This window comes from Syngnathoides biaculeatus, chromosome 9 (genome assembly GCF_019802595.1).
Source record: "Syngnathoides biaculeatus isolate LvHL_M chromosome 9, ASM1980259v1, whole genome shotgun sequence".
NCBI lineage: Eukaryota > Metazoa > Chordata > Actinopteri > Syngnathiformes > Syngnathidae > Syngnathoides > Syngnathoides biaculeatus.
The window spans coordinates 14056113-14083663 of record NC_084648.1 but is presented as its reverse complement, the minus strand read 5'-3'; the positions used below and the strand labels follow the sequence as shown (position 1 = coordinate 14083663).

The 27551-nt window shown below is 44.4% G+C and overlaps 2 protein-coding genes across 3 annotated transcripts; both read left to right on the top strand.

Moving 5' to 3' along the window:
- Positions 1-280: 280 nt before the first annotated feature.
- pdcd4a (programmed cell death 4a) lies at positions 281-17691 on the top strand. 2 transcript variants are annotated; one of them, XM_061830360.1, is made up of 11 exons: positions 284-560; positions 4997-5302; positions 6375-6472; positions 7859-7972; positions 9917-10138; positions 11058-11155; positions 11306-11420; positions 14680-14787; positions 15886-15996; positions 16081-16220; positions 17181-17691. In XM_061830360.1, the coding sequence occupies exons 1-11, from the start codon at positions 515-517 to the stop codon at positions 17230-17232; spliced, it is 1410 nt and encodes a 469-aa protein (XP_061686344.1). In that variant the 5' UTR covers positions 284-514; the 3' UTR covers positions 17233-17691. The 2 variants fall into 2 exon arrangements, with proteins under 2 accessions (XP_061686345.1, XP_061686344.1); XM_061830361.1 differs by lacking the exon at positions 9917-10138 and having other exon boundaries at positions 281-560.
- Positions 17692-18183: 492 nt separating this feature from the next.
- Positions 18184-26187, top strand: mogs (mannosyl-oligosaccharide glucosidase). The gene is made up of 5 exons (XM_061830323.1): positions 18184-18304; positions 19230-19596; positions 20872-21095; positions 21195-21388; positions 24248-26187. Exons 2-5 carry the CDS (start codon positions 19245-19247, stop codon positions 26019-26021), a joined length of 2544 nt encoding a protein of 847 aa, XP_061686307.1. The 5' UTR covers positions 18184-18304; positions 19230-19244; the 3' UTR covers positions 26022-26187.
- Positions 26188-27551: the final 1364 nt, after the last annotated feature.

The following is a 27551-nucleotide window of genomic DNA, read 5'->3' as shown; positions in this document are numbered from 1 at the left end:
CCTGCACAAAAGTGTTTACGCCGCCATCTGCTGGCGAGAAGCGGAAGCGCAACAAAACCTGCTGCGCCGTCATTTCGCGCGACCGAGAGCCCGCTTGAAATCCCCTTTCGATTTTTAATGCGCCGAAATATATTGCCAAAGATATTAACGCGTTATCGTGCGGAAAGGGGGAAACAGCACGATGACGACACATCTCCTGCACTGTGATTGGTCGGAAGGGCCCAGCCCCCACCCTCCTCGCACCCACGTGACCGTGCTCGCTGTTCCCCAAGTTATAAACAGACTTTGTTTATCTTACTCCTCAAACGTGCTCGGCCTCGGGAGCTCGACTCTTCGCTTTTTTTTTTTTTTTTGCGTCTCTCTCTCTTCACAGCCGCTGCTAAACACTAAAGCTACTTCCTCCTCACCGGCGTTACAGTTGTTTTTTTGAGGGGGGTCCCTTGGTGGAACTCGGGACGCTAAAGAACCCGCGTGGAGGGGGCGCGGGGGGACTGTTACCCAGCCAAGTCTCGTCATGACGACCGAAGTGGACGCTCGGTCTTCGGCTCAACAGGCAGACGGTGAGTCAGTTGTTTGGGTGTCCGACCTCCGCGCTCCCCCCGGGGCCTGCTGGCGTGCTCCGGGTGCCCTCCCCACCCCGTTGTCCGTGCGTGGGATATGCGCTGCACGACTAGCATGATGCACCATGTGCTCAGTGCAACCCCCCCTCCCCCTCAATACACTAAACTACCACAACCACTTTCACACACACAACAAACACTGTATTCTGACGTAATATTGCACGTTTAGCGCTTTAATTAATTTTTGTACACTAACATAGACATTGTTTAGCTACTATTTTTTTTTTCCTCGCATGTGATTCGACTAGCTTGGAGCGCTCACTTCCGCCTTGACAAACATGTCTGCCCACTCTCGTGCGTCCGAAAATACAAAACAAAACACTTTCGTTGTCAACGAGGGGAACTTATTTAAATTTTTGTTCGCTCTACGTCACGGTACGTCACACGAAGACCCGTGTGTGCCCATGACGTCAGAAACGCAGTCATTCACTCCAATGGGAGGAGCTTATATAATCGCGTTTCAGTGTGTTTAAATGTTACGTAAACATCAGGAACGGTGTTACTGTATTGGGAACATAAACAGCAGGTTGCGCGATTAACCAGGCATGGATTAAACACGTTTATCACACACATCCGGAATGTGTCTGCAATCGTTAGGGCAACAATATTAATCAAATTTTGATCGATTCAATTTAAAGTTAAAATGGGAGATTCGCTGCATATGCAGAAACAAGCAGTCATCCAACCACCAGAGGGCGAACGCATGTTTGAGGCTCCATTAAGATGTACAAATAAATGAGCAAAATGTTTTTTTTTTTTTCTGTTTTCTGAACGTGCTTTGGATTCAAGGCAAATGATGTTAAACAAGATAATTGTGATTTATTGAAATTATTGGGCACATTTATTTGACCAGAACCCATTTTTTGTAAAGTTCCATAGAAAAATTTTAACATTGTTTGGTTATCAAAATAGCTCGTTTAATCGGATAATCGATTTAATTTTTTTATTCCATCGTTTACATCGCTGTGGCATGTTTACCCTGGAGCGGGTGTGGCATCTGTAAAGCAGACAGCTATCAGCACTGCTACTTTTGACCACCAGATGCATGAGAAAAATGTCAAACTAATTCTAATATTCATTTTGGGTGTCTTTTTTGACATTTTATTTATTTATATGTATTCTTGTATTTTGACATGAACACGCAAATACGTCATTCAACTCATCTCGTAGCTTGTCCATTTGATGTAAGTAAGGAAGTAGCTAATGGGAATTTAAAAAAAAAAAAAAAAACTTCACCCCCAGGACAAACGCCACTTCATCATATTCACAATTTTTTAAAAAAGTGTATTCAGTTCTATTAATTTCCCAACATGCAACTCTTTGATTTGCGTTTGGTCCACGCAATCACATTTCCTTGTGAGCGACGAACACGTCCGCATCCGAGCCACGTAGCGCGCGCTGAAGACGTCGGCACGACTTTCTCACCGGACCAAAAGTGTAGCCGAGGTGTCAAGTTTACGCCGGCCCCTCATAACTTCGTAACAACCAGTCGACTAGTAGTAGGTCACTTGAGAGGAGGGCTGTGTTTAGCTCCTGCTCGTTTTCCCCGGCGCTGCTACTGTAAACACTGTTACAAAAAAAAAAAAGTAAAGTCGGCAACAGTGCTGCTCTATCTCGCAGCAAGTGGGGCAGAGGTCCTGCAACCAGATACGATCCACCTGAGGGTTATACTACCGTAATTCCCGGCCTACAGAGTGCATCTTTTTATAACCCTCACCCAGTACATTTGTAAAGAAAATACCATTTGGTACATACATAGCCCGCAGCCGTGTAAAAGCCGCAAGTGCCCACGTTGAAACAAAAGATATTTACAAAGAAAGACTCTACACAGATTTAAACGCTAAAACTAGCGCCGTGCTAACAGGGTCAATTGAAAACAAAAAAACATACTGGTAAAAATCACTGAGACACAGCAGTAACATGCTAGCGCAGCGCTAACAGGGACGGACCGGTAAAAGTCACTTCCTCGGCACATCTATTCAATCTCACTCTTACCTTTTCCGCTCGAGTGCCCCCTTGTGGCCGTTCGAAAAATGCACAAATTAGCCGTATCACCGCATACCGGTACCTCGCATAGCGCGGTGCTAGCGTTAAACCAGGGCTCAGCAACCTTTAATTTATTGTTGTAAATGACATTACCGGTAATTTAACATTTTAATTCACGTAAGCAAGTCAGATTCAGAATTTAAAGCACAAATAATAGTAAGAATTTATGGCCTATGGTATTTTTAGAACATACCTCGCGGGCGCCTTATATGGTCCATTCGCCCCCGGGCACCGCGGTGGTGACCCCTGCGTTAAACTCTATCCGTTTCCCGAGGCTTATAACCAGGTGCGCTAACGCCAGCACCGAGCTAACGGTAGCGCCACATCACCCCGTAAACCGCCGGGTTGAAAGCGTGTGGAAAAAAATCGCGGGTTATAGGCCAAAAATTATCGTAAATTTATGAAAACCACTGCTGCAAGGATTTGTCAAATATTTGTGGTTTTAAATGTTGTCTTTTTTTTTAATGGTTCTTTTGAGGTTTTGTCCAGGGCCGAGCATTCGATGCAACGGCCCCCCCTTAAAATTGCTTCTTCATTTTCTATGTTATTAGGCTGAACATATTTCTTGCGCGAGAGCTTTTCCTACTCTGAGGCCGAATTGATGCTAAAGTCAAAGTGCTCACTCCCCCCCCCAAAAAAAAATCAATACATAAACGGAGTTATCTACCCACGTTTCTCAATCACTTCAAGCCAATTTAATTTTAACTTTTAACACTCATTTTTAAAAAAAATCCTCTTCACTGCACAGCATTTCATTTCACGTTTTCACATTTCCTTCTAACGCCAGTTGCTTTCTGGTGTTTGTTTTGACTTTTTTTTTTTTTTTTTTTTTTTGCCCTGCACGGCCCACGTGCAGCCGGTTGCCGATTCCTCTTTTTTGGCTCTTTTGGGTTCAAGTGTGTCAATAACTTTTTAGTTTTGAACAGCTGCTGAGAGTTGAGCCTGCCTGCAAAAAAAAAAAAAAAAAAAACACTTGTTGCTCAACTCCCATTTAGGCAAAACATTTCTTTTTTGTTCCCCCCCCCCCCCCTGCAGCTGTCTACTGTACCCTGATTGGTTGGCCACATGTTTTGGCACAGAGCCGTTGGTCGACTAATTTACAGCCGGTGACAGGCCGCGTGACCTACATATGGGGAGGGAAGGAACAAGCCGAGTGGAATGCGCTTGTTTATGCGCTCTCGGGCCGCGGGGTGTGGCGGTAAAGAGTTAAAACGTGCAACGTTGCATACTTTTAGTTCGTTTCAAGGAATAGAATTCGGCGTATTGGCTTTCTGGGAGAGAGTCTGTATTTAGTTTTATCTGTGGTCTGGACTCCCCCCCCCCAACCCCCAGCAATATATAGCGCGGTGAGTCCTCACACTATCATTTGGGGCCTCTGCGTAAGTATTCATTACTCCCTCTGGGCTCGCCAGAGCCGGGCCACGTGACCCGCAACCATGCCATACGTAGTCAGGTCAGCCCCCGCGAGCAGACCGCGCAAGGACGAGAGCGAGACAGCAGAAAAAAACAGGCGTCAGCGTTTCTTTACCATGTGTTGCCACCCCCCCAGCTCCTTTTGCTGTGGCCCTCCTCCCCCCGCCGCCTGCAGGAATGCAGCAGTCCCGCCTGTGTTGCGACTCACACGTAGTCTCTCCATTCCTTGAAATCCACTAATGTTTAATAAGCACAGTGGAGTCCGTATCGCTATTTGTGCAGTACACAAAACGGATACGCAAAAAAAGAGAAGAGTTTTGGTAACAACTCTGCAAAATTTAAACGGTTAAAAAAAAAATGGCACATAGTATTCCCTTTGAGCTATAAGTGACCCGACTTACGAGTTTTTCAAGCTGTCATTCGGACACTTTTTTTTTTTTTAATTTATTTTTTTGCTTCAACTCGAGACTGGAAGCTTTACTCAAATCACTTTCCAATAAGCATCAGTTTGGCAACGAGTTAGCATTTCATCAAGAAAAAGCTTTACAGCTGTTTCATGGCACTCATAAACATAAAAGTGAGAATTACACATTGTGTAGTTAATGAAATTGCATTGCCTAAGGACAGCTTGCTAGCTTAATGCTAACATCTTCTCCTTGTTTTTCTTCTACCAACATACTCACTCCCTGGCCTCTGAACATGAGTCGTAAGTCGCCTACGTCATAACTCGGATACTGATTGTACATGCCAACTCTCTTCAGGATGTGAAAATGAGCGTGTTGCCAACCGCAGCGTTACGTAGGGACAAATTTCACAACTACATGCTTGGTTAAACAAACTAATGCACTCAAGTGTCGAAATACGAATGCGTATGTTATAACATAGGTGTTAAATGACAGATTGATGAACACTCACAGGGACGTTTCCTCGCGACGACAAGCAGGAAGAGGCGGAGCGGCCCTACGCCGACGACGATGACGACGAGCTGAACGAGGTGGAGGCGAATGGGAACTGGACGCCCCAGGAGAAGGCCCTGCACGAGGCCAGGCTCAAGGCCAAGGCCAAGCGCCGCCTGCGCAAGTCGTCGTCCCGCAACTCCACCAGCGACTCCCTTTCGGAGTCCGGGGAAACTGCCGGGGCGGACCCCAGCAGTCCCAAAGGCAAAGTCCCCGCCAGTGACCGCAAATCCAGAACGGGAAAAGGCAGAGGCCTGCCGAAAAAAGGTACTTCCGGGACCAGACTCTGTGTCCTGTTTTTGTGACATGACACAATGAAGTACTTTGGTTGCAAGTTGTTGAAAGCATCATGGGTATGGTATTCACAGAAATACTCAAGTAAAAAGTATCTTGCATTAAAGTACTCTAACAAGTAAAATTTACTTACCATTATTTCCGGCCTACAGAGTGCACCTGATTATAAGCCTCACCCAGTACATTTGTAAGGAAATACCATTTATTACATACAGTACATAAGCTGCACCTGTGTAAAAGCCGCAAGTGCCCACATTGAAACACGAGATATTTACAAAGAAAGACGGTACACAGAAAGAGTTATCAAAGTTTTAATACCTTAGCTTAGCTTAAACACGGTAGCATGTACAGGGCTGGTTAAAAAAAAACATACTGGTTAAAAAAAACAAACAAACAAAAAACAGCTGTGGCAGCTACATAGTAGCAATTAGGTAGCACAGCACTAACTGGGCCGGTTAAAAAAAAAAAAAAAAAAAAAACATGCCTAAATCACTGAGACGGGGCAGTTACACAGCAGCAACACGCTAGCATGGCGCTAACGCTAGTGCAACGGTAGCGCGGTGCTCACAGGGCCATTTAATAAAAAAATAACATACCTAAAACAATGACACACAGCAGCAACATACTAGCGTGGTGCAAACGCTAGTACGACGCTAGCGCTCCGCTAACAGGGCTACTTAAAAAAAACATACCTGTAAAAATCACTGAGACACGGCAGCAACACTCTAGCATAGCGCTAGCGCAGCGCTAACAGGGTAACACGTCTCACTCTTCCCTTTTCAGCTTGAGTGCCTCCTTGCGGCCGTTACAAAAAATACACTAATCAGCTGCATCACCGCAGAAGCCGCAGGGTTGAAAACGTGATAAAAAAATTCACGGCTTACTGGCCGGAAATTACGGTAATTAAATTAGTGTTAGTAACTTTAGTGTGTTTTATTTTTATTTATTCTAAATTGCCATAGAAACACTGAGAATATATATATATATATATATATACACACAGTACATATGGCTGTGTATTTTTGATCATTTTTTTTTTCTGTAGGTGGAGCAGGCGGCAAAGGAGTCTGGGGTGCCGCTGGGATGGTTTACGAGGACGAGGAACCCGATTTGCAGGACCCCAACTACGACGAATCTGCTCAGGTTAGCATAAATAATACAAATACTCATACTGGGGTCCGGAAAACAAAAAAATCTGGTATCAGTGTATCCTTAGTCCAAGCGCCATTTTTTTTTTTTTTTCACCCGTAATATGTCACATGATCCTACTATCCAGATGGCTGCCTCACATGTCAGTCAACAGAACCTTTCAATCTTTAACCACTTTATCAAGCCAAGGCTCAACGTGGCGGTGACAGAAAGTCAGAGAGTGGGAATGGCGCTTCTGTGGGGAAGTTTAAAAAGGAAAAAAAAGGAGAGAGAGAGAGAGAGAGAGAGAGAGAGAGAGGAGAGAGAGAGAGAGAGAGAGAGGAGAGAGAGAGAGAGAGAGAGAGAGAGAGAGAGAGAGAGAGAATGTTGATAACAGTAATTTCAGCCTGGATTTTTGGAACACTGGAACCCTGACTGTGTAATTGGCGAACTAGCGCACTTCGGGACTGACAATCGGGCTGTGTGCCGACCAAGGGGGATCACCTGACACACACACAAGGTCATCCCGTCCCTGGAAAGACTCCAAGTAGTAAAGATAAACATCAGGGTTGAATTTGGAACAGTTCAGAACATCATATCAAAGCGAGGCTACTTCTAGGAATCGTATTCTTTTGTTTTCTTTTTAGAAACCTTAACAGCTCTCAACAACAAAACGACTAGAACTAATTTCCAGCCTAAAAGCCGCGACTTTTTTCCCACACGCTTTCAACCCTGTGGTTTATGCGTTGATGCGGCTAATTTGTGCATTTTTTAAACTGCCACTCGGGGGCACTCAACCGGAAAGGGTAGGAATGAGACCGGTGGAATATATGTGCCGAGGAAGTGACTTTTACCTGCCTTGTTAGTGCCGCGGTAGCATTAGCGCTGTGCTAGCGTTTTGCTGCTGTGTCACCGCCGTGTCTCAGTGATATTTACCGGTAAGTTTTATTTTAGCCGGCCCTATTAGCGTTAGCGCGGCGCTAGCATTAGCACTAGCTGTAGCGCGGCGCTGGCTTTAAACTCTTTCTGTTTACTGTCTTTCTTTCTAAATATCTCGTGTTTCAATGTGGGCACTTGCGACTTTTACACATTTGCGGCGTATGTATGTACCAAATGGTATTTCCTTTACAAATGTACTCGGTGAGGCTTGTAACCAGGTGTAGGCCGGGAATTATGGTACTATATACACGTATAAAATGATCCTCATAACATTGCGCATATATTTCAAGATTTTCTTTTTGTCTCATTTTTCTACTTAAACTATTCATAGGACCGGTAACTAAATTACAGTCTGCATTGAAAAATGAAGCTGGTATGAATACGTTTTATTTTGCATAGCTACATTACCTCTCCTTAAATTTTGCTGTTTTTAATAATGCAACTTTTTTTTCCCATTTATAGGGTGACACGGTTTATGCAAAAGTTGTCCCGGAGTTGGACAAGAGGGACCTGGGAAAAATGGTCAACCCAATCGTCCAGGAATACTTTGAACATGGAGACACAAAAGAGGTCCAGGTTAGTGAAAGCATGATTTAAGTGATTCATAAATCTTTTTACCAGCACGGAATGGGCCCTTTGTGTACAATTTGCGAAATTCTTATTAAGGAAATGTACATAAGAATGTGTTAACATAACACTACAAAGCTAATTGTGGCATAAAGCCTTTATCCATCCATTTCCTTCGCCGCTTATCCTCCCAAGGGTCGCGCGGACTGCTGGAGTCTATCCCAGTTTTCAACGGGTAGGAGGCAGGGTACACCCTGAACTGGTCGCCAGCCAATCGCAGGTCACATAGAGACAAACAGCCGCACTCACAATCACACCTTGGGGCAATTTAAAGTGTCCAATTAATGTTGCGTGTTTTGGGGATGTGGGAGGAAACCGGAGCGCCCGGTGAAAACTCACACAGGAACGGGGAGAACATGCAAACTCCACACAGGCGGGGCCGGGATGGAACCTGGGACCTCAGAACTGTGAGGCCAACGCTTTCCAGCTGCTCCACCGTGACGCCTTATTGCAGTCACTGCGATTTGACGAGCGCGATGGCGCCATCGCTATCGCAAAACTCCACAGTCGACCACAAAAAAATCACGCGCATAAAATTTGTTACAAGTATAAAAATAGATATTTAAAGACGTCGGTTAGTTTGTGTAGTCTCGACATTAATTTACGCGTTTATTTCATAAATGTTGTTAACTAAAACAAGCCTCCTCTGAAACAATTTTTTGAAACATATCGTTTTATATCATGGTCTACTAATATCAGTTAAAATTGGAAATTTAACATTTCTGAGTTTGAAATTTTGGTTTTCTATTTTAGTTATTTATTTTATTTTATTTTTAATTTGCAGTTCTGTTATATTAATCCAATAAATTATTTTAAGGTCGAGCCGTTTGTGAAATTTCTGCTTGCTTAATACGTTGACTCACGTCCCCAAATCTTGGCCATGAAACCTGCTACCTACTATTTAGGTATGCTTGCCGAAATAACACGCGAGCACAAATGACCATCAATAAACTCACCAACTTCAATAATAAATGTTAGCGAATACTGTTAAATCGGAATACACGGGTTATTTTTAGGTACATCGTGACAAAAGCAGAAACATACTTTCGGTTTCACTTTTTAACGGGTGTTCGTAGTGCATTCAAGGACGCTGACAAAACGGGACATCTCAAGTGCGGGTGAAAAAACACCAATGAATTTAACAACATCATCAAGATTCCATTATCCATCCATCCATTTTCTAAACTGCTTATCCCCATCAGATTAGCTCTAAAGTACAGGTGTCAAAGTCAAGGCCCGGGGCCCAGATCCGGCCCGCTGTGTGATTTTATGTGGCCCGCGACGGCAATTCACATGTGTCAACTTCAATGATTCTTGCTAAAATCTGTACAAAATTTCTCATTCTTGTATCATAAATGATAACATTGTGATATTGCAAGCATTTTTTTGTGTTACCAAACATCAACAGTAGTTGAAAAACCCATTACTCTTGATTTCTGATTCCAAAGCTAGTTCATAAATTTCACGTGTAAATATGATGACGTGATTAAACAATTTTATGGTTTCACAGTCATAACGGCCCTCTGAGAGAAACCAGGACTACAATCTGGCCTGAGTTTGACACCCCTGCTCTAAAGTAATACTCAAATAGCTTTGGCACTTTGACCACAAAAAAGGAAAATAGCTGGGAGTGAGAAGTTCAACAACAACAACAACAACAACAACAAAATCTGTAAATACATATTTGTGTATCCCGAACCGCACGTGTACGGGGTTCACTGTCCTCTTGATGGACACATCATTAGGTACGCTTACACACGGGCAACCGCAACAACAAACATATACATATATTCTGTTATCTTTGTACTGTCCCAACTTTCTGTCCCAGGTGTACTACTTAGTGTTGTGTCCAAAAGTGTAGCCAACACGTGCATGAAATTCATGTTCCCAAAGATGCTGCTGAAGGAGCTCAACTTGGGCCATAACAAGTACGAGTTCTCATCCGTGGCCGTGTCCCTGTCCCTGGAAGGCAAAGCCAGCCACCGAGAGCTGACGTCCCGCCTGCTGTCCGACTTGTCCGTCAAGTTGCTCACGCAAAGCGACATGGCGCGGGCCTTCGACAAGATGCTCAAAGAGTTGCCTGACCTCATTTTGGACACACCCGAGGCTCCGCAGGTCCAGCTACCTTCTGTAAACTGAGCCGTGCGTCGGTGGATGAATGACGTAATGGCGTAGTGTGACGACTGGCCTGCGAGAGGCAGCGTTGTGCCGCAGGGCATCAAGATTGCCTAGAAAAGTACTCTCATTCCCGGCTTACAGAGCGCACGTGGTTATTAGCCTCACTCAATACATTTGTAAAGGAAATACCATTTGGTACATGCGTAGGCCGGAGCCGTGTAAAAGCCATAAGTGCCCACATTGAAACACGAGATATTTACAAAGCAAGACCATACACAGAGAGTTTAACGCTAGCGCCGGGCTAATGCTAATGCTGGCACTGCGCTAACAGGGCCGGTTAAACAAAAATATCATACTGGTAAAAATCATTGAGACACGGCAGTAAAACGCTAGCACAGTGCCAACAGGGCCGGACCGGTAAAAGTCACTTCCTCGGTACATATATTCCACCAGTCTCACTGGTGCCCCCTTTTGGCCGTTAGAAAAAATGCACAAATTAGCCGCGTCACCGCATAAACCGCAGGGTTGAAAGCATGTGGATTATAGGCCGGAAATTACGATACTTGTGGAAAATGAAGAAATAATAAAAATTAGCTATACTAATTCGTTTTTGTGCCCACACCAGAGTGGGAAAAAATAGTTATTTAATTATTATACAAATAAAAGTATCCTGTTCCAAAATAAAATCTTTTTTTTTTTTTTTTTTTTTATGCCACTGATTTACAGAGGTCAAAAATATATTCCTAATTAACAGAAACTGGTGCTATTTTTTCCTGTTGTCCAAACAAGCAAAAAAATATGTGAGGAGGAATTGCATTAAAATATTCCATAGGTTTACTTAATTGCATAATACCTCTATAAAAATCTGCTGTGTTGTCATTTCATTTTTTTTTTTTTTATTCCTTCCATACGCCAGATGTTGGGCCAGTTCATAGCCCGAGCCATAGCGGATCACGTTCTTCCCATGTCTTTCCTGGACTGTTACAAAGGCAAAGTGGACTGTGACCATGCCAGGTGAAGATTGTATTTCTTTCTTTATGATATGAACAACAACAGTTTTCTCGCGTACAATGCAATGGGATTTTCTATATAGGAAAAAATAAAATGCCCCAGGTCGTCTTTGTCCTTGTTTTTCACACCACGTCCATTTTCGGTTGCGGTCAGGGTGGCGTTAGACCGCGCCGCCGTGCTGCTGTCCATTAAGGGGGCCATGGTGCGTCTGGACAATGTGTGGGGAGTGGGCGGCGGCCTCAGACCTGTCAAACATCTCATCAAAGAGGTACGATCAGCCCAGTAGCTTCCAATTTTAATTTATCCACTCCAGTAATTTCCAGAGCGCACCTGATTATAAGCCTCACCCAGTACATTTGTAACAGAAATACCATTTGGTACATTCATCCTGTGTAAAAGCCGCAAGTGCCTACATTGAAACACGAGATATTTACAAAGAGCGACGGTACACAGAAAGCGTTTTCAAAGTTTTAATACCTTAGCTTAACTTAACATAGCAACAACATGGTAGCACGAACAGGGTTGTTTAAAAAAAAAAAAAAAACATACCGGTAAAACAAAAAAAAAAAAACAGCCGCGGCAGCTACACAGTAGCAACACGGTACCACAGCACTAACAGGCCCGGTTACAAAAAACATACCTAAATCACTGAGACGTGGCTGTAACACAGCAGCAACATGCTGGCGTGGTACTAATGCTGGCGCGGCACGAATGCTAGTGCGGCACTAACGCTAGCGCAGTGCTAACAGGGCCAGTTAAAAAAAAAAAAAATACCAGTAAATATCACTGAGACACAGCAGCAACACACTAGCACAGCGCTAACGCTGGCGCGGCGCTAACATGGCCGTTTAAGGTAAAAGTCACTTCGTTGGCACATATATTCCACCGGTCTATATACATAAGCCGCACCTGTGTGAAAGCCGCAAGTGAAACCCACAATCAAACAGGAGATATTTACAAAGAAAGACTGTAAACAGAAAGAGTTTACCGCTAGTGCTAACGCTAACAGGGCCGGTTGAAATAAAACCTACAGGGTAAATATCACTGAGTCCCACCAGTAACCGCAGCAACACGCTAGCACAGCGCTAACAGGGCCGGTAAAAGTCACTTCCTCAGCACATATATTCCACCGGTCTCATTCCTACCCTTTCCGTTCGAGTGCCCACTTGCGGCCGTTGGAAAAAAAATGCACAAATTAGCCGCATCAAAAAGTTGCGGATCATAGGCCGGAAATTACAGTACATGTGCCAACTCGTTCCTCCCCCATAGATCAAAATGCATTTCATCTACAGGACATGCCAAAGATATGTAAACGTGTAGCAAGAATTGGGGGGCCACTGTTAGCCTTGTCTCAGGCGCCCCCCGCTTCTTTTTTGCCTGTTGCGACACGTCTGCTTCCTCGAGTGTGTTTACGGACTGACACGGTCTTGTGTGGACTTTTTGCAAGACAAACACAATGCGTGCTGGCTTCTGCTGTGTTGCCATGTGCGCAGAATGTCTCCCCCATCAGAATGTGTGCCTGTACACCCCCCCATCCCCCGCCACGACCATCTTTTGACCGGATTTTCTATGCCGCTAATTTTGGGTTAGGGTTAGGTTGCGCAAGAGGGACTGTGAGGCTTGTGCAAAGGAAAGCACTTTGATTGTTGGCACTCGCTCACTGCGGCATTGTTGAAGCCTCTCGGCTTTCTGGCGCTCTTATGGCTCGCTTGACTTCACGATCTGCGTGACTTGGAACTGGTCTGGTCTCACTCTCTATATCAATCATAGTTCTCCCTTTAGAATCATTCATTTCAAGGATTTTTTTTTTGTTTTTTTTTAGGTCAAATTGCTTATAAACAAGCGGGGAGTGCTCGAGCCTATCTCAGCAGTCAAATGGAAGGAGGCGGGGCACACGCTGAACTGGTTGCCAGCCACTCGCAGGGCACATCGAAACAAACATCCGCACCTAGGGGCAATTAATGTTTTTGGGATGTTGCCGGAGAAAACCCACTCTGCTGCCACCCGAGATTCTTTGAGTCCAAATTATGTATTTGGGGCTTCCAAACGACAGCGACGTCTCCCCACCGAGCTGCTCGTCCCACACATTAGCACACAGCCGTTTTATATTTGACCGTGTCATTGATAAGATTTTAATATCGGGTATTAAGCACAGGAGGGAATTCCTGTGTCCATATGTGCTGAAATGCCGTACATTTCACAACTCCTCACATTTCTTTTATTTCGCCATCTTATTTGTCTGACTATTTCATGAATAAGAAGAAAAATGTACTTAACGTCAAAGCAACTCGGGTCGGCTACATTATTCAATTAAAATGGTTTCGGTGTCCGATTGAACTGTACCTGGACGGGCAGCTGGCATTGGCTCCAGCCATCTTCTTTGCTTTTAAAAAATGTATGGAATTAAAAAAAACGCTTTTATATTTTTGAATTATTCATTATTTATTGTCTGAGAAATTATCATTAATTCGTTGCAACATTTACCACACAGTCATATGCCATCAAAGCCCCTCATGATGACTTTACAGAGCTATGATTACCGTAATTCCCGGCCTTCGTAGCGCACCTGGTTATAACCCTCACCCAGTACTTTTGTAAAGGAAATACCATTTGGTACATACATACTCTGCAGCTGTGTAAAAGCCGCAAGTGCCCACATTGAAACACGAGATATTTACAAAGAAAGATGGTACACAAAAGTTTAATGTTAGCGCTGTGCTAAAGCTAGTGCTAACGCTAGCACCGCGCTAAAGCTAGTGGTAAAAAAAACAAAAACAGCCACGGCAGCTACACAGTAGCAACACGGTAGCACCGCACTAACAGGCCGGTTAGAAAGAAAAACATACCTAAATCACTGAGATGTGGCTGTAACACAGCAGCAACACGCTGGCGGGGCAATAACGCTAGCACGCCACAAACGCTAGTGCGGCGCTAACACTAGCGTGGCTCTAACAGGGCCGGTTAAAAAAAAAACCGGTAAAAATCACTGCGACAAGGCAGTAACACAGCTGCAACACACTAGTGCGGCGCTAGAATGGCCGTTTAGGTAAAAGTCACTTCCTCTGCACATATATTCCACCAGTCTCATTTTTATCTTTTCCGCTCGAGTGGCCCATTGTGGCTGTTAGATTAAATGCACAAATTAGCCGCATCACCGCATAAACTGCAGGGTTGAAAGCGTGTGAAAAAAGTCGCGGCTCGTAGGCCGGAAATTACGGTAGTTTGTCAATATACAAATGAGACAATGCAGTGACGCAAAAACACGTTCGCATGAAAACGTCAACGAGATGGAAACCAAAGACTCTTACCAGCCGTCCCTCTCGTGAGTAAAACAAACCCGGTAAATATTTTACAAATACGCATGCACCTGCACGAATCTTCCAACACAACAAACGTGTACCCTTGTGGGCCTGAACGCCGGAAGCATCCATCGCAGAATTCCAAAAGAAATTGCTGCAAATTCCATCACACGAACCTGCTACCAAGTGTGCATTATTATTATGATTATTATTTTTAATTTGTTCCAGATGAACCTTCTGCTGAAGGAGTACCTGACCTCAGGGGACGTTCTGGAGGCCGAGCGCTGCCTCCGAGAACTGGAGGTCCCTCACTTCCACCACGAGCTCGTCTACGAGGTATTAAAACGCATTAATCGATTTTAACTCTGAAAAAATAAAATGGGGGGCGGGGAATAATTACGCAATCAATATTGGATCTGATGAGATTGCGTAGGTGTACAAGGAAATATCCCATTTCAGCCTGCCAAGTGCAAAACAAAAAATTGGAATAAAATATCCTTCCATTCAGTTACATGCCAAGGACGGTTAGTGTCTTTTTTTTTTTGGCAGGGACCACACGCTCATTTGTCATGTTCGAGTCCGAACCGATTAATCTCAAATAAATGAGAACATTGTGTGGCAAAGCGGCGATGAGAATAAATGCCCACAGCTCCTCAGATTCTGGAACAATCATTTTTTGAAACTGGCTGTTCCACGATATCAATTTGTACAACTTAAATGGTGAGGATGTGGCTATATTTCACAATACAGCCAATATTATTGGCTTATAAGTTTGGTTATGGCCAAACCTGAAAATCATTTGAGAATTGTATGTTATTGTACATTGTAAAAACATAAAGTAATATTTAACTGTAATCTGTAATATTGTACTCTTTAACCAGAAATGAATAACAAAAGGAATGTAAATGAAAGTCTCATCTTAAGTCAATCCTGCAATCCAGGTAAATATGGTTTTCCCATCTTGGCCACCAGGTGGCGGTACAGTATCATACAGTCATGTAGATGCAAACGACGCTTCTTCTACTACGACTACTACTGTGGGTGACCCATCCATTCATCCATCTATTTTTTTTCACCGCTTATCCTCACGAGGGTAGCAGGCAGTGCTGGAGCCTATCCCAGCTGTCAACGGGCAGGAGGCGGGGTACACCCTGAACTGGTCGCCGGCCAATCGCAGGGCACGTAGAGACAAACAGCCGCACTCACAATCACACCTAGGCGCAATTTAGAGTCCAGTCAATGTTGCATGTTTTTGGGATGTGGGAGGAAACTGGAGTACCCAGAGAAAACCCACGCAGGCACGGGGAGAACACGCAAACTCCACACAGGCGGGGCCGGGATCGAACCCGGGTCCTCAGAACTGTGAGGCCGACGCTTTACCAGCTTTTCAGACCGTACTGTACCAGCACAGAAACGTTTGCATCGTGTTTTCAGGCCGTCGTGATGGTTCTGGAGTCCAAAGGGGACTCGGCCAGCCCCATGATCATCAAGCTTCTGCAGTCCCTCTGGAAAACGGGCCACCTAACTGTGGACCAGATGAACAGGGTCCGTCCGTCGTCCCGCCGGAACGTGACGATCGCTATTATGGACCGTTAACCCATTAGGTGACAGCTTTTCCAACCTCCGTAGGGGTTCCAGCGGGTCTACGATGAGCTCCCCGAAATAAATCTCGACGTGCCGCACGCCCACACCATCATGGAGACGTTTGTGGACCTCTGCTACCAGGAGTCTGTCATCAGCAAGCAACTAAGAGACGCCTGCCCTTCCAGGTTGGTCCGGTAGCGGCAGGGGACGAGTCCGGCGTGACGGTCTGAGCGCTCCCGGTGCTCAAAAGTCTCCTTGTGATTAAAGCGCACGCACGTATATTTTGTAGACTTCGGACAGTCTGAAACATCCCCATCCACGCTTCAACATGTGCCATTCGACAACTTGTCGCCGAGTGTTCATGTTCGCTGTGGACGTCTCACATAGACGAACACAGCGAACATACAAATATGTGTATATCTTTTTTTTTTTTTTTTATCAACTTTTGTTTTAAGGTTAGGTTAGGGTTAGGATATATTTGGATATTTTCCATCCATCCATCCACTTTCTTTGCCGCTCATCCTCACGAGGGTCGCGGGGAGTGCTGGAGCCTATCCCAGCTGTCAACGGGCAGGAGGCGGGGTTCACCCTGAATTGGTCGCCAGCCAATCGCAGGGCACATAGAGACCAACAGCCCCACTCACAATCACACCTAGGGGCAATTTGGAGCGTCCAATTAATGTTGCATGTTTTTGGGATGTGGGAGGAAACCGGAGTGCACGGGGAGAACATGCAAACTCCACACACAGGCGGGGCCGGGATCAAACCCGGATCCTCAGAACTGTGAGGCCAACGCTTTACCAGTTGAGCCCAATGTGAATTTTACAACCTAAAATTTTCAGTGGCATTTCTTATTGAAATCCTGGAGGCACATATTTACTTCCATAAATATGGTTCAACTAAAATGTTGTGATTTAAATAATCACTTGAAATAGACACTTCAGATATCCGAATATGAACGACAAAAAGACAAAAATATAACAAATGAAAGCGTTTGGACTTTTTTTTTTTTTTAGGCAGATACAGATGAAGGCACATGATAGCTTTACTGTGTTTCAGAACATAATCATATCCATTATCCATCATATCTCGGTGTCATTCTACTGACATGTCTGTTATTTATTTATTTATTTTACCCCCAATAGAGGGCGCAAGCGTATGGTAAGCGAAGGCGACGGCGGCAAGATTAAAAATTAAAAAAACGACCTATGAAGAGGATCGTCAGGAGGAAGGCAACCTGGTTTCATCGCTCGTCCACCTTTCATCTGGACGTGCTGGTGGTTTGAAGCCCCCCCCCGATGACATCATCATCGCCGCGTTCCTTCATCTTCATCCCCGCTGTTGACTTTTGCAAGAATGTTCATCGTTTCTTGGGTTGATCCACCCCTCTCGTCGCAGCTTTTCTTTTTTTTTTTTTATTTTTTCTTCAAAAAATAATTTACAGCTGCAAAAAGAGGGGAAGTGAAAATTGGTGTCGAGGCGTTTCGCCTCTTGCTTTGCTTTACGGTTTCCATAAATGGACAAATTAGTTCAGTTGTTCCTGCGATTGTTTCGTTCAACATTGACGCTTGACTGCTTTCTGTCCGTTTTACATGTTGACCAAACTTTGAATATGTTTAAAAACATATTTCTTTCATTAAAAAAAAGGGCAAGATATTTGTTTCTGTGGTTTTTGTTTATTTTGTGTCACTGCCAGCGGGATGTACACACAAAGAGGTGCATTTACATCTGTCAGCCTAATTGGGAAAAGGTGGATCTTGATTATAAAAAAAAATACTCTATAACATATTTAAATTACCCAAAAAATCATTGATTCATTCAATTTTAATAGTCCTCTGACACTAAATTTAATTTTTTTAATGTAAAATTGTCACTTTACTCTGTCAAATGTTTTAATTTTTTTCATGAAAATGAAAACTGATGAGTCATTACTAGTAGGAAGGGGATTTTATGTTTTTTGTCTGCCAAATATTAAATGCAATTAAATGAATTATCTATCTCGTTCAATCAGTTAACGTTGAATATAACATGAAGGATTTTACTAATCCTATTTCATAATTTATTTGATGGCCGCTTGGAAGACATTTTCTTCACCTTTTTAATATTTGCATTAATACCGCTCACGTGGCCTTCAAGCGAGGTGATTACGTCACATTCAAGCACCTGAAGAGTACGTCATCAAAAAGCGCTGCCAACGCGGAAGTAGCTTGTTGGTTTGGACCCTAATAAGTGTTGTCAGTTGAATGCATGAGGCTAGAAATTTTGACAGGTCGGTAACCGTTTCCCTCAATGAACATTCTCTAACTATAACTTCATATTATTTGTAATTCATTCATCATCGAAACATAGTGACCATCGGTCGAACTCGGTTATATTAGCTTCCTGGAAGGACGAGCAAGAGGCGTGCATGCAACGTTGCATTCGCAGCAGACGTGTGTGACGAGACCAAGCGTGGTCCATCTGTTTTTTTCTTTCATTGCACTTTTCACGAAAATAATAGTCATATTCAAGCGATATTCATTCATTCCTTTTTAACACTTTGGTCATCACAATTCAAGAGCAATTAAAGCAAGACAGTGCTTTTTCGATTTCCTGAAATGTATTTTTTATTTTGGAGGTGTTTTTTTCTCGCTTTTTTTATGGCCAACAGTGAAAATATAGAAAGATTTTTACGTTTATAAAGAAAAAAAAATCATAATAAATAAAATCTAATCTTACTGGAATTCCTGTCAAAACGTTATTTTTTTTACTGCTTTTTGAAAATGTCCACTGAAGGTACAGCTCCTAGCTCAAAAGGAAGTGCATTGTATCACCTTTAGTCATTCATTTTATCTAAGGAACATTATGGAAAAGGCGGTCAGCAGACCTCTGTGACCTGACAGGACAATAAAATGACTCACAAATCTTCCATAAAAGGAACACCTTGAGCATTGAGGGTTATATAAGTGAAGTAGTATTATACAGTAGGTACTGGCTGTACACAGTGGCTCGCTTTTGCATTTCATTAGGATGGTTGGATAAAACTGCATATCACAATTTATGTGAGGCCGTTGACCTTATCTGAAACTAGTAACTTTGTTGCTTTATGAGCACATACAAGCCATTTCTCGTAGACCCACCCCATGAATAAATAAATAATGGATTACGCAGTTTGATCCATGCGATTGAGTTCCATATATTCCTGTCTTGCGCAGGTTGACGAGCGCAGCATGGGGAGGCAGCGAAAGAGGGTGCTGACTGGAGATGCCGCCCCCCCTCTCCTGAGAAAAGATGAAAAGCTCCCTATGATTCACCGCAAGGAGAAGAAGAAGAAAGCGGACATTGGCAAAATCTTCATCAACATCTCCATCGGTCTCTGCGTGGTCAGCCTCGTCTGGTTCTTCTATGGCCTTTACATGCGGTCCAGTCTGGCCAAGCGGGTGGTGACGTTGCACCCGTCGCCTCGCGTCCTGGATGTCGATTCCAGCAGTGCCCGGGTCTCTCCGGACAGGTTCTGGGGTTCCTATAGGCCCCAGGTCTACTTTGGCATGAAAACAAGAAGTCCAAAGTCAATTGTGACAGGTAGGCAATAGAAAATAGCCAGGAAGTCATTTTTGGTTCATTTTGATCATCTGTTCCGCTACTGCAGCGGTAGATTCTGTCATTATTAGTTGTCGTAAAACTAAACTGAAGCAAACTACTGAAAACTTTATTCATCACAGTCGCATAAAAAAATAATACAAGATGGTAGGGAATTGTTGGAGGAGGAGATTACAGAAAATGAGTAAGTTTTATGCGTTGTTGGAATTTCACAAGTTTCATTCCAGTTGCTGTATAACATGTAGACAAAATAAATCCACAAACCGGAAAACGCAGTGCTCACTTTAGACACTGTGCTGGAGCGTGCTGTCACTGCATAAAAAAAAAAAAAAGAAATACCGGTACAGTAAAGTCTCGGTTCTCGAATGTCCCCGTCTGTTTTCGAACGGAAATTGGTACTCGAATGCTCCCGACAAAACCCGGAAATAAGATATTGAGTGCGGCGCAAGCAGCTGACCCACCCACAATGCGTTTTGTTATTGTCGATTCAAACCCCCCCCCCCCCAAAAAAAAACAGACAAACGAAAAAAAAACAGAAATGACATAACTCGCGCGGCACAACCAGCACACTTATTCTGTATAACGCAGACGTGTCCCGGTAGTGACCGTTATTTTTCTTTTAATCGAGGACGACCCTATTAGCTCCAAATCATGGCTCCAAAGAAGGCAAGTTGCTTGTTTAAAGTTATTCTGCACTTTTGCGAATAAAAAAAGTTTACAAGGCTGAGGGCCGAGTCGCTAAAGATATGGCAATGCACTCCCAGCGTAGCGTACTCTATTACTAAAGCACACATTTTAAGCAAAAAATAAATTTATTTCTTATTATATAAAGTATTTAAACTATACATGTATTCCTACTATGCAGTTTATTATCAGGAAAAGCTAAAAAAATGCTTTAAAAAGGCCATTTTTTTTTTAGGCTTGGAACGCATTATTTCTTTTTCCATTCATTGTAATGGGAAACATCGATTTGGTTTTCGAACAAATCGCTTCTTGAACCGTTCTCTGGAACGGATTGTGGTTGAGAACCGAGGCATAACTGTACTAAAAAAAACATGGTATCATTTTTTATGTTTAATTACCATAATACTTTTTTAGTACTGATAGTCAGATGTACAGACGTTATATTGCATCTCCATTTTTGCTTTTGTAGCAGTTGTCGCACATTGTTACTGCCGAACCCAAGTAGAGTCAGGATTTGTGTAACTTTCATATGAAAATGTATATTAATCTATGCTCCTCTGCCCGCGCCATCAGGTATGATGTGGATGAGTCAGTTTTCTGACATGGACATGAACCTGAGGCACACCTGCGAGCAGGGAGATCGCTTGCAAGGTTATGGCTGGCTGAGCCACGACGGGATCACCTTTGGCGTCCAGGAGATCCGAGACAACAATTTCACACTGACGACCGAGTTTGTCAAGAGGGTGGGAGGAGATCACGGCGGAGACTGGACCTGGAGGGTCACCGCCAAGCAACATGTGAATAGAAACCTTATATCTGTTACACTGTTTCCATAGCAACCGCTACGGACAAACTGATCCTCGTCTTATTGTTTTGTTTTGTTTTTTACCCATCAGAGCTCTGCGCCCAAGGCGCCAGTCATCTCCCTGATGTTCTACGCTGCGGCAGATACCCAAGGCTCACTGGAGGCTCACGTGGAGGAGAAAAAACGCCTCGCCTCCGTCACGGGAGCCTCCGAAGAGCTCGGCAATTTCAAGATCACGTTCCGAAAACCAGTTACTGGGGATTTAACAAGTCCTAAATATGCCAGGTAAGTGTGTGAAATCACAAGGTAGGATGGTGGGAGGTGCAAAGGAGAACTTGTACTATGAACAGCAGATGTGGAGCACTCGGTTGATTGGTTGACTTGAGAGTGCTCCCTTGTGTGTTACGATGGCAGTGGAATGGGAAGAATATAAACAAGTCTAAACCCAAAAAGGTCTACACCGTGTGCAGAATTATTAAGCAAGTGACCATAAAATCACTAAGCTATACAGTAAAGCCTCGGTTCCCGAACGTTCCCGTTTTCGAACGAAAATTTTGAGATTTTTTCGCTTCTGTTTTCAGACGAAAATCGGTACTCGAACGCCCCCGTATTGCACGCGGCCAGACCAGCTGACCCACGACATGCTGTGTTGTGAATTCCCACGGCCCCAAAAAAACCCGGATATAACATAATGCCCGCAGCGTAACTAGTTGACCCACCCACGACGCGTTTTGTGATTGTCTATTCGAACGCCCCCCGAAAAAACCCGGAAGTCACAACGCGCTTGGCGCGACCAGCGCACTTCTATTAATCTGTATAACGCAGCCTCTGTACACAGATGTATCCCGGTAGTGACTGTTGTTTTTTTTCTCATCGAGGACTTCCGTATTAGCTCCCAATCATGGCTCCAAAGAAGGCAAGTTGCTTGTTTAAAGTTATTCTGCACTTTTATTCATAAAAAAAATTGAGAAGACTGGGGGCCGAGTCGCTACAGATATGGCAATGCATTCCCAGCCTAGCGTACTCTACTACTAAAGCATACATTTTAAGCAAAAAATAAATATATTACTTTGAACTATAGATATATTTCTACGATGCAGTTTATTATCAGGCCTACATTTTTAGGCTTGGAACGCATTATTTCTTTTTCCATTCATTGTAATGGGAAACATCGATGCGTTTTTCGAACAAATCACTTCTTGAACCGTTTTCTGGAACGGATTGTGGTTGAGAACCGAGGCATCATTGTATTTCCTCTCTCCCGCCTCGAAAAACCTGAATGCTTAATGGATTTAAGCACAGCAGGTGCTGTGTATTTGTGTCATGAGTGTGATTGTGGTCTTAGAAGATCAACACCCTAAATAAAATTCTCCGTAGTTATGAGTCTACTCCTTTGGGCAAAATTGACCAAAAAATATATATTTTAATTGAATTAAAAAATAATTAGCACTCTTGCGGTGTCTATGATATTAAGGCATGATCACGGAACCATCAAACGTTTTGTTGTAAATAGTCAAAAGGGTCGCAAGAAATGAGTCTCAAGATCAAGAAACATGTTTCCTGCCTAGTTCGGTCATATTTCAGAACTGCAACCTACCTGGAACACCTCAGAGTACAAGATGTACGGTGTTTATAGACATGGCCAAAGTAAGAAAATCTGAAAAAAGACAAATATTGAAGCATTTAGACATCGAGACAGATTTCTCAAAGGTTTTATAGACTGATCAAATGAAAGCGACTCTTGACAAGCAGGCCAAAACGAATGCCCCGTTGCTGGATCACTCATGGGCCGCAGCGCTCCACGTCGAGTCAATACGCCAGCAAAGTGGAGCAGCGATACAGGTATGGGGAGATTTAATTAAAGATGAGCTGGTTGGACATCTCCGGGTTGAAAATGTGCTCAAAATGAACTCCCGAACATTCTCCCAGTTTTAGAAGACACTTTCTTTAGGCGGTGGTATGGAAAGAAATCTGCATCTTTCAAAAAGATGCAGGGCAATGCATCCAAGTATCCTCCGCAGGACCAGTAAAGGCTTGAAAGTTGAAAAACTGATGGCATACCCCCTTTCCTCACCTGACCTGAACCCAATTGAGAACTTGTCGACAGTCCTGAAGACGGTGTGGTGTCTGCTGCGCAGAAACCTACTCAGCTCGTCGGACTCCACGTCATTCCCGTCTGAAGAACCATCCGAAAAATCTACATTATTTACACCCACGGGTTCAAATCTGTATGAAAGTATTCCTGCGTCTTCCCGATGAACCGATACTGCTATTTCTTCATCAGATGAGGATAAATTCGACAAATCGGCGCTGGGCATAAATGGTGTCCCGTGTAATCGAGCATTTGGAACGGCACGTCACACGTCACATCCGCCCACGTAGGTCATGTGACTCGCGAAAATGGCAGCGCCCCTGAAAAGTCGCAATTGTCGATCACGAATCTTCTCAAAACACCATTAAATGAGAGAGGATTAACATCATATTTTCAAGATACAGTACATATTACATGACCTACCGGATACATTAACCCAAATCACCGGAATTCCCTTTTAATCAAAATAAACTTCAAAAATGAGACTTGCCTCATGATGTTTGTGCAAGGTCCATTTACATTATGAAGAAGTTTTTGGAATATCGCATCAAGTAATGTTCCATAGCTCCAACCACTTGATGGCAGTACACAGCAGGCATTTCTGCCTTTTTTTTTTTAAACCAAATACTGAAGACTTATTTCATTAAATCAACAATTTATTCAGCCAAAGAAACTGACCCTGAATGGTGTATTGAGTAGAAGATGGACGGAAATGGCCTTCTGTGTTTAAAAACAGTCTTTGTACTCTGCTCGTTGACAAAGAGGGAATAAAACGTGTTAAAGTTGCAGCTGGTGGAGTTTTGTCTGGGTTTATTGTACCGTATCTATTATCGATCCAGCTATAAAGACGGGAGATCCCACATTTGAATGTGTTGTCGCCAGTACGGGGCAATGGAATCTTGCACCCGACATTAGCCCGATCAATTGATTTGAGGAGGACCCGTTGCACATGTCAAAGTTTTACCAAGAGTGTGTTAAGTATTTGGAGGTCGGAGAATACTGGTCTATACTGAGAAAACACAAGGATCTAATCGAGTTTCCTGCCTTTTCAGTTACAACTACCTGCAAACCCGCACCCCTGGTTTGGAAAAACTGACTGAGATTGTAAAGCGCAGTCTGAACCACAGGTTTGTCTTTAGCCCGCCGTCGGGCGAGAGGAGGCATTACATCGCCGTTGACTCCTACAAGCCCCCCTATCAGCCCAACCAACAGAAGAACGGCCCCGACACGAGAGAAGAGGGCGACTTCGTGGTGCACCAGGTCACCGTTCAGACGCCCTTTCAAATGGAAGTGCTCTTCGAGTCGGCGAGCTTTCGCGACCGCCCCAACCAGTTGGTGGGCCCGATCATGACCCAAGAGCTGGAGAAAAGGAAGATCGAGTTTGATGCCAAGTTTGATTCGATATTTGGCCTCGAGGGCAAAGGTTACAGTCGGGCATACATCAAGTTCGGCAAGGCGGCGCTCAGCAACATGTTGGGCGGAATGGGCTACTTCTACGGCCAGTCGGTGGTTCAGTCAGTCTACAACGAATACCCTCTCCTGTACCCAGAGGGTGCATTATTTACTGCAGTCCCATCACGCTCGTTCTTCCCTCGAGGTTTTCTTTGGGATGAGGGCTTTCACCAGCTGCTGCTGAGTAAGTGGGACCCACAGGTGACGAGAGAAGCTGTCTCCCACTGGATAGACTTGATGAACGTCGAGGGCTGGATCCCCCGTGAGCAGATCCTGGGAGATGAGGCTCACAGTAAGGTCCCTGCTGAGTTTGTAGTACAGCGGAACGAGAACGCCAATCCGCCCACTCTCTTTTTAGCTCTGCAGGAACTAATCGAGCAGTTCTTATTAAATCCAGCCAGCACGAAGGCGCAGCCAACCTTGCCTTTCCTCAGACGACTGTACCCCAGACTCAAGACGTGGTTTCAGTGGTACAACACCACTCAGTCGGGGCCACGGCCTAACTCGTACCGCTGGCGTGGGCGCGACAAGGACACTAATCTCTTCCTCAATCCAAAGACCCTGACCTCTGGTCTGGATGATTATCCGCGGGCCTCGCACCCGTCAGAACAAGAGCGTCACGTGGACCTGCACTGCTGGATGGCCCTGTCCTCGGGCATCATGGCTCAGATTGCTCAGCTTTTAGGCGAACCCCACCAGGACTACGAATTGACCCACCGAGTATTAACGGACAACGGTCTGCTGAACGAGCTCCACTGGTCTGAGCAACTTGGCGCGTTCAGCGACTACGGCAACCACACTCAGGACGTATCCCTGCAGCAGGAGAAGGTGTACGTGCCTCCCGGACAGCACCGCCACCAGTTCCCCGTCACCCGACTCGTTCGCTCCGTCCGCAAGGCCCCCAAACTCCAGTATGTCAACGCACTGGGTTACGTCAGCCTGTTCCCCTTCCTCCTGCACGTTCTTGAGCCGGACTCGCCCAAAATGGAACGCATCCTCAGGGGAATGAAGGACCCAAATAAGCTGTGGACACCTTACGGCTTGCGCTCGCTCTCCAAAGCCGATCCGTTGTACATGAAGCGGAACACGGAACACGACGCTCCCTACTGGAGAGGACCGGTGTGGATCAACATCAACTTCCTGGCAGTGAGAGCCCTCCACCACTACAGCAATACGCAGGGGCCGTATCAGGAGCAGGTGGCTGCGCTGTACGAGGAACTCAGGACTAACATTATCAGTAACGTGTACAGACAGTATGCCGAAACCGGCTACATCTGGGAACAGTACAATGACGCCACCGGGAGAGGGCAAGGGAGCCACCCTTTCACTGGCTGGTCGGCGCTAACGTTATTAATGATGGCCGAACAGTACTAGTATCACCTCGTCAGAAAATATGAAATGGGAGGGGGAAAGTCAGCATTCATTCATTGCAGTATTTTGTACCTCAGCCCCTTTTCGTGTTTTGACCGTCTGGATTGGAATAAACAGTGGCATTGATTATATCAACCTTATTTCAAAACAATAAAGGATTTGGCTACACGTTCGACGATATACTTTTTTAAAAATTGTGACTTGGGACTAAAAGTTGGTTAGGGTGAGGGTTCCATCCGAAGAAGCATCCGCGGCTGCCGGCCCGGAGCTCCCGGGGGCCCTTGTTTACGCGCTAATGTCCCGCGCTTATGCCTCCTAGTAGTCAGACTCCCCGTCATTCCGCCCGAAGAACCATCCGAATATTCAACATTAATTACGGCCACAGGTTCAAATCTGTATGGAAGTATTCCTCCGTCTTCCCGATCAACCGATACTGCTATTTCTTCATCAGATGGGGATAAATCCGAGAAATCGGCGCTGGGCATAAATGGCGTCGCATGTAATCGAGCCTTTGGAACGGCACATCCGCCCACGTAGGTCATGTGACTCGCGAAAATGGCAGCGCCCCTGAAAAGTCGTCATTGTCGATTTAAAAACCTTCTCAAAACACAATTAAATGAGAGAGGATTTAACATCACATTGTCAAAATAAGAGTACATAATACGTGACCTATTGGATACATTGTTCTTGCACACCACTGGATTTAGGGATGTCGTATTTTTTTTCTACCTTACGTTTCAATCAGAATCTATTTTTCATACTTAATTGTTTGAGTTTGTGAAAGAAAAATCGACTTTGCCGAGACAAAAAAAATATGACTCCACGCGATTGCCGTTGCAGTTTCAGTCTCTCGCTCATTTCCCCCTGAGGGAAGTTATGGTTAAAACAAAATTAGAAGTGCGTTTTTATTCCGCGCGTCTTCAACTTCTCGCCGAGAATATGGCAGCACTCGCTCCATCATAGCTGACATTAACTTCAGCACACCGTGACCCGAAGCGAAGCCACCCGAGCGCCTCTCTTTTGTCACTCTGTTCATTCGAAGGCCGCCTGATGACGTCAGTTTGGTTGAGTTCTTTTTATTTTATTATTTTTTTTTTGGCGTGGGTGTTGGAAGGGCTCGTCGCTTAATTAGCTGACATGAAAAGCCAGGAGATTGACTTCGGGTGCACTCTTTGCGGCATTCATGACATACATTTACACTCTGAGGCATCTAGTGGCAACGTTCTTATTAATACTTTGACACCAAATATAAAAGCCAGGTAGTCAGAGCGGTGATGCTGGCCTTCTGCGTGCGCCGGACTCCAACCTCAAGACTTCTATGAATCCGTTGAATTGGCTGAATGCGATTGTGAAGTTGCCGGAAGCCTGGATCGGTGCATTCGGGTCACTGTAAAATGTGTTTCTGTCGGTTAGCACAGCAGCAAGCAGGCGGTGAAAAATGCAGATTTGCTGTAGCAGAAGATGAGTTATTGTGGAAATGTGACGATAACGGCCCCCGACAATAACTGGTCGGAATCATATAACTCCCCTAAA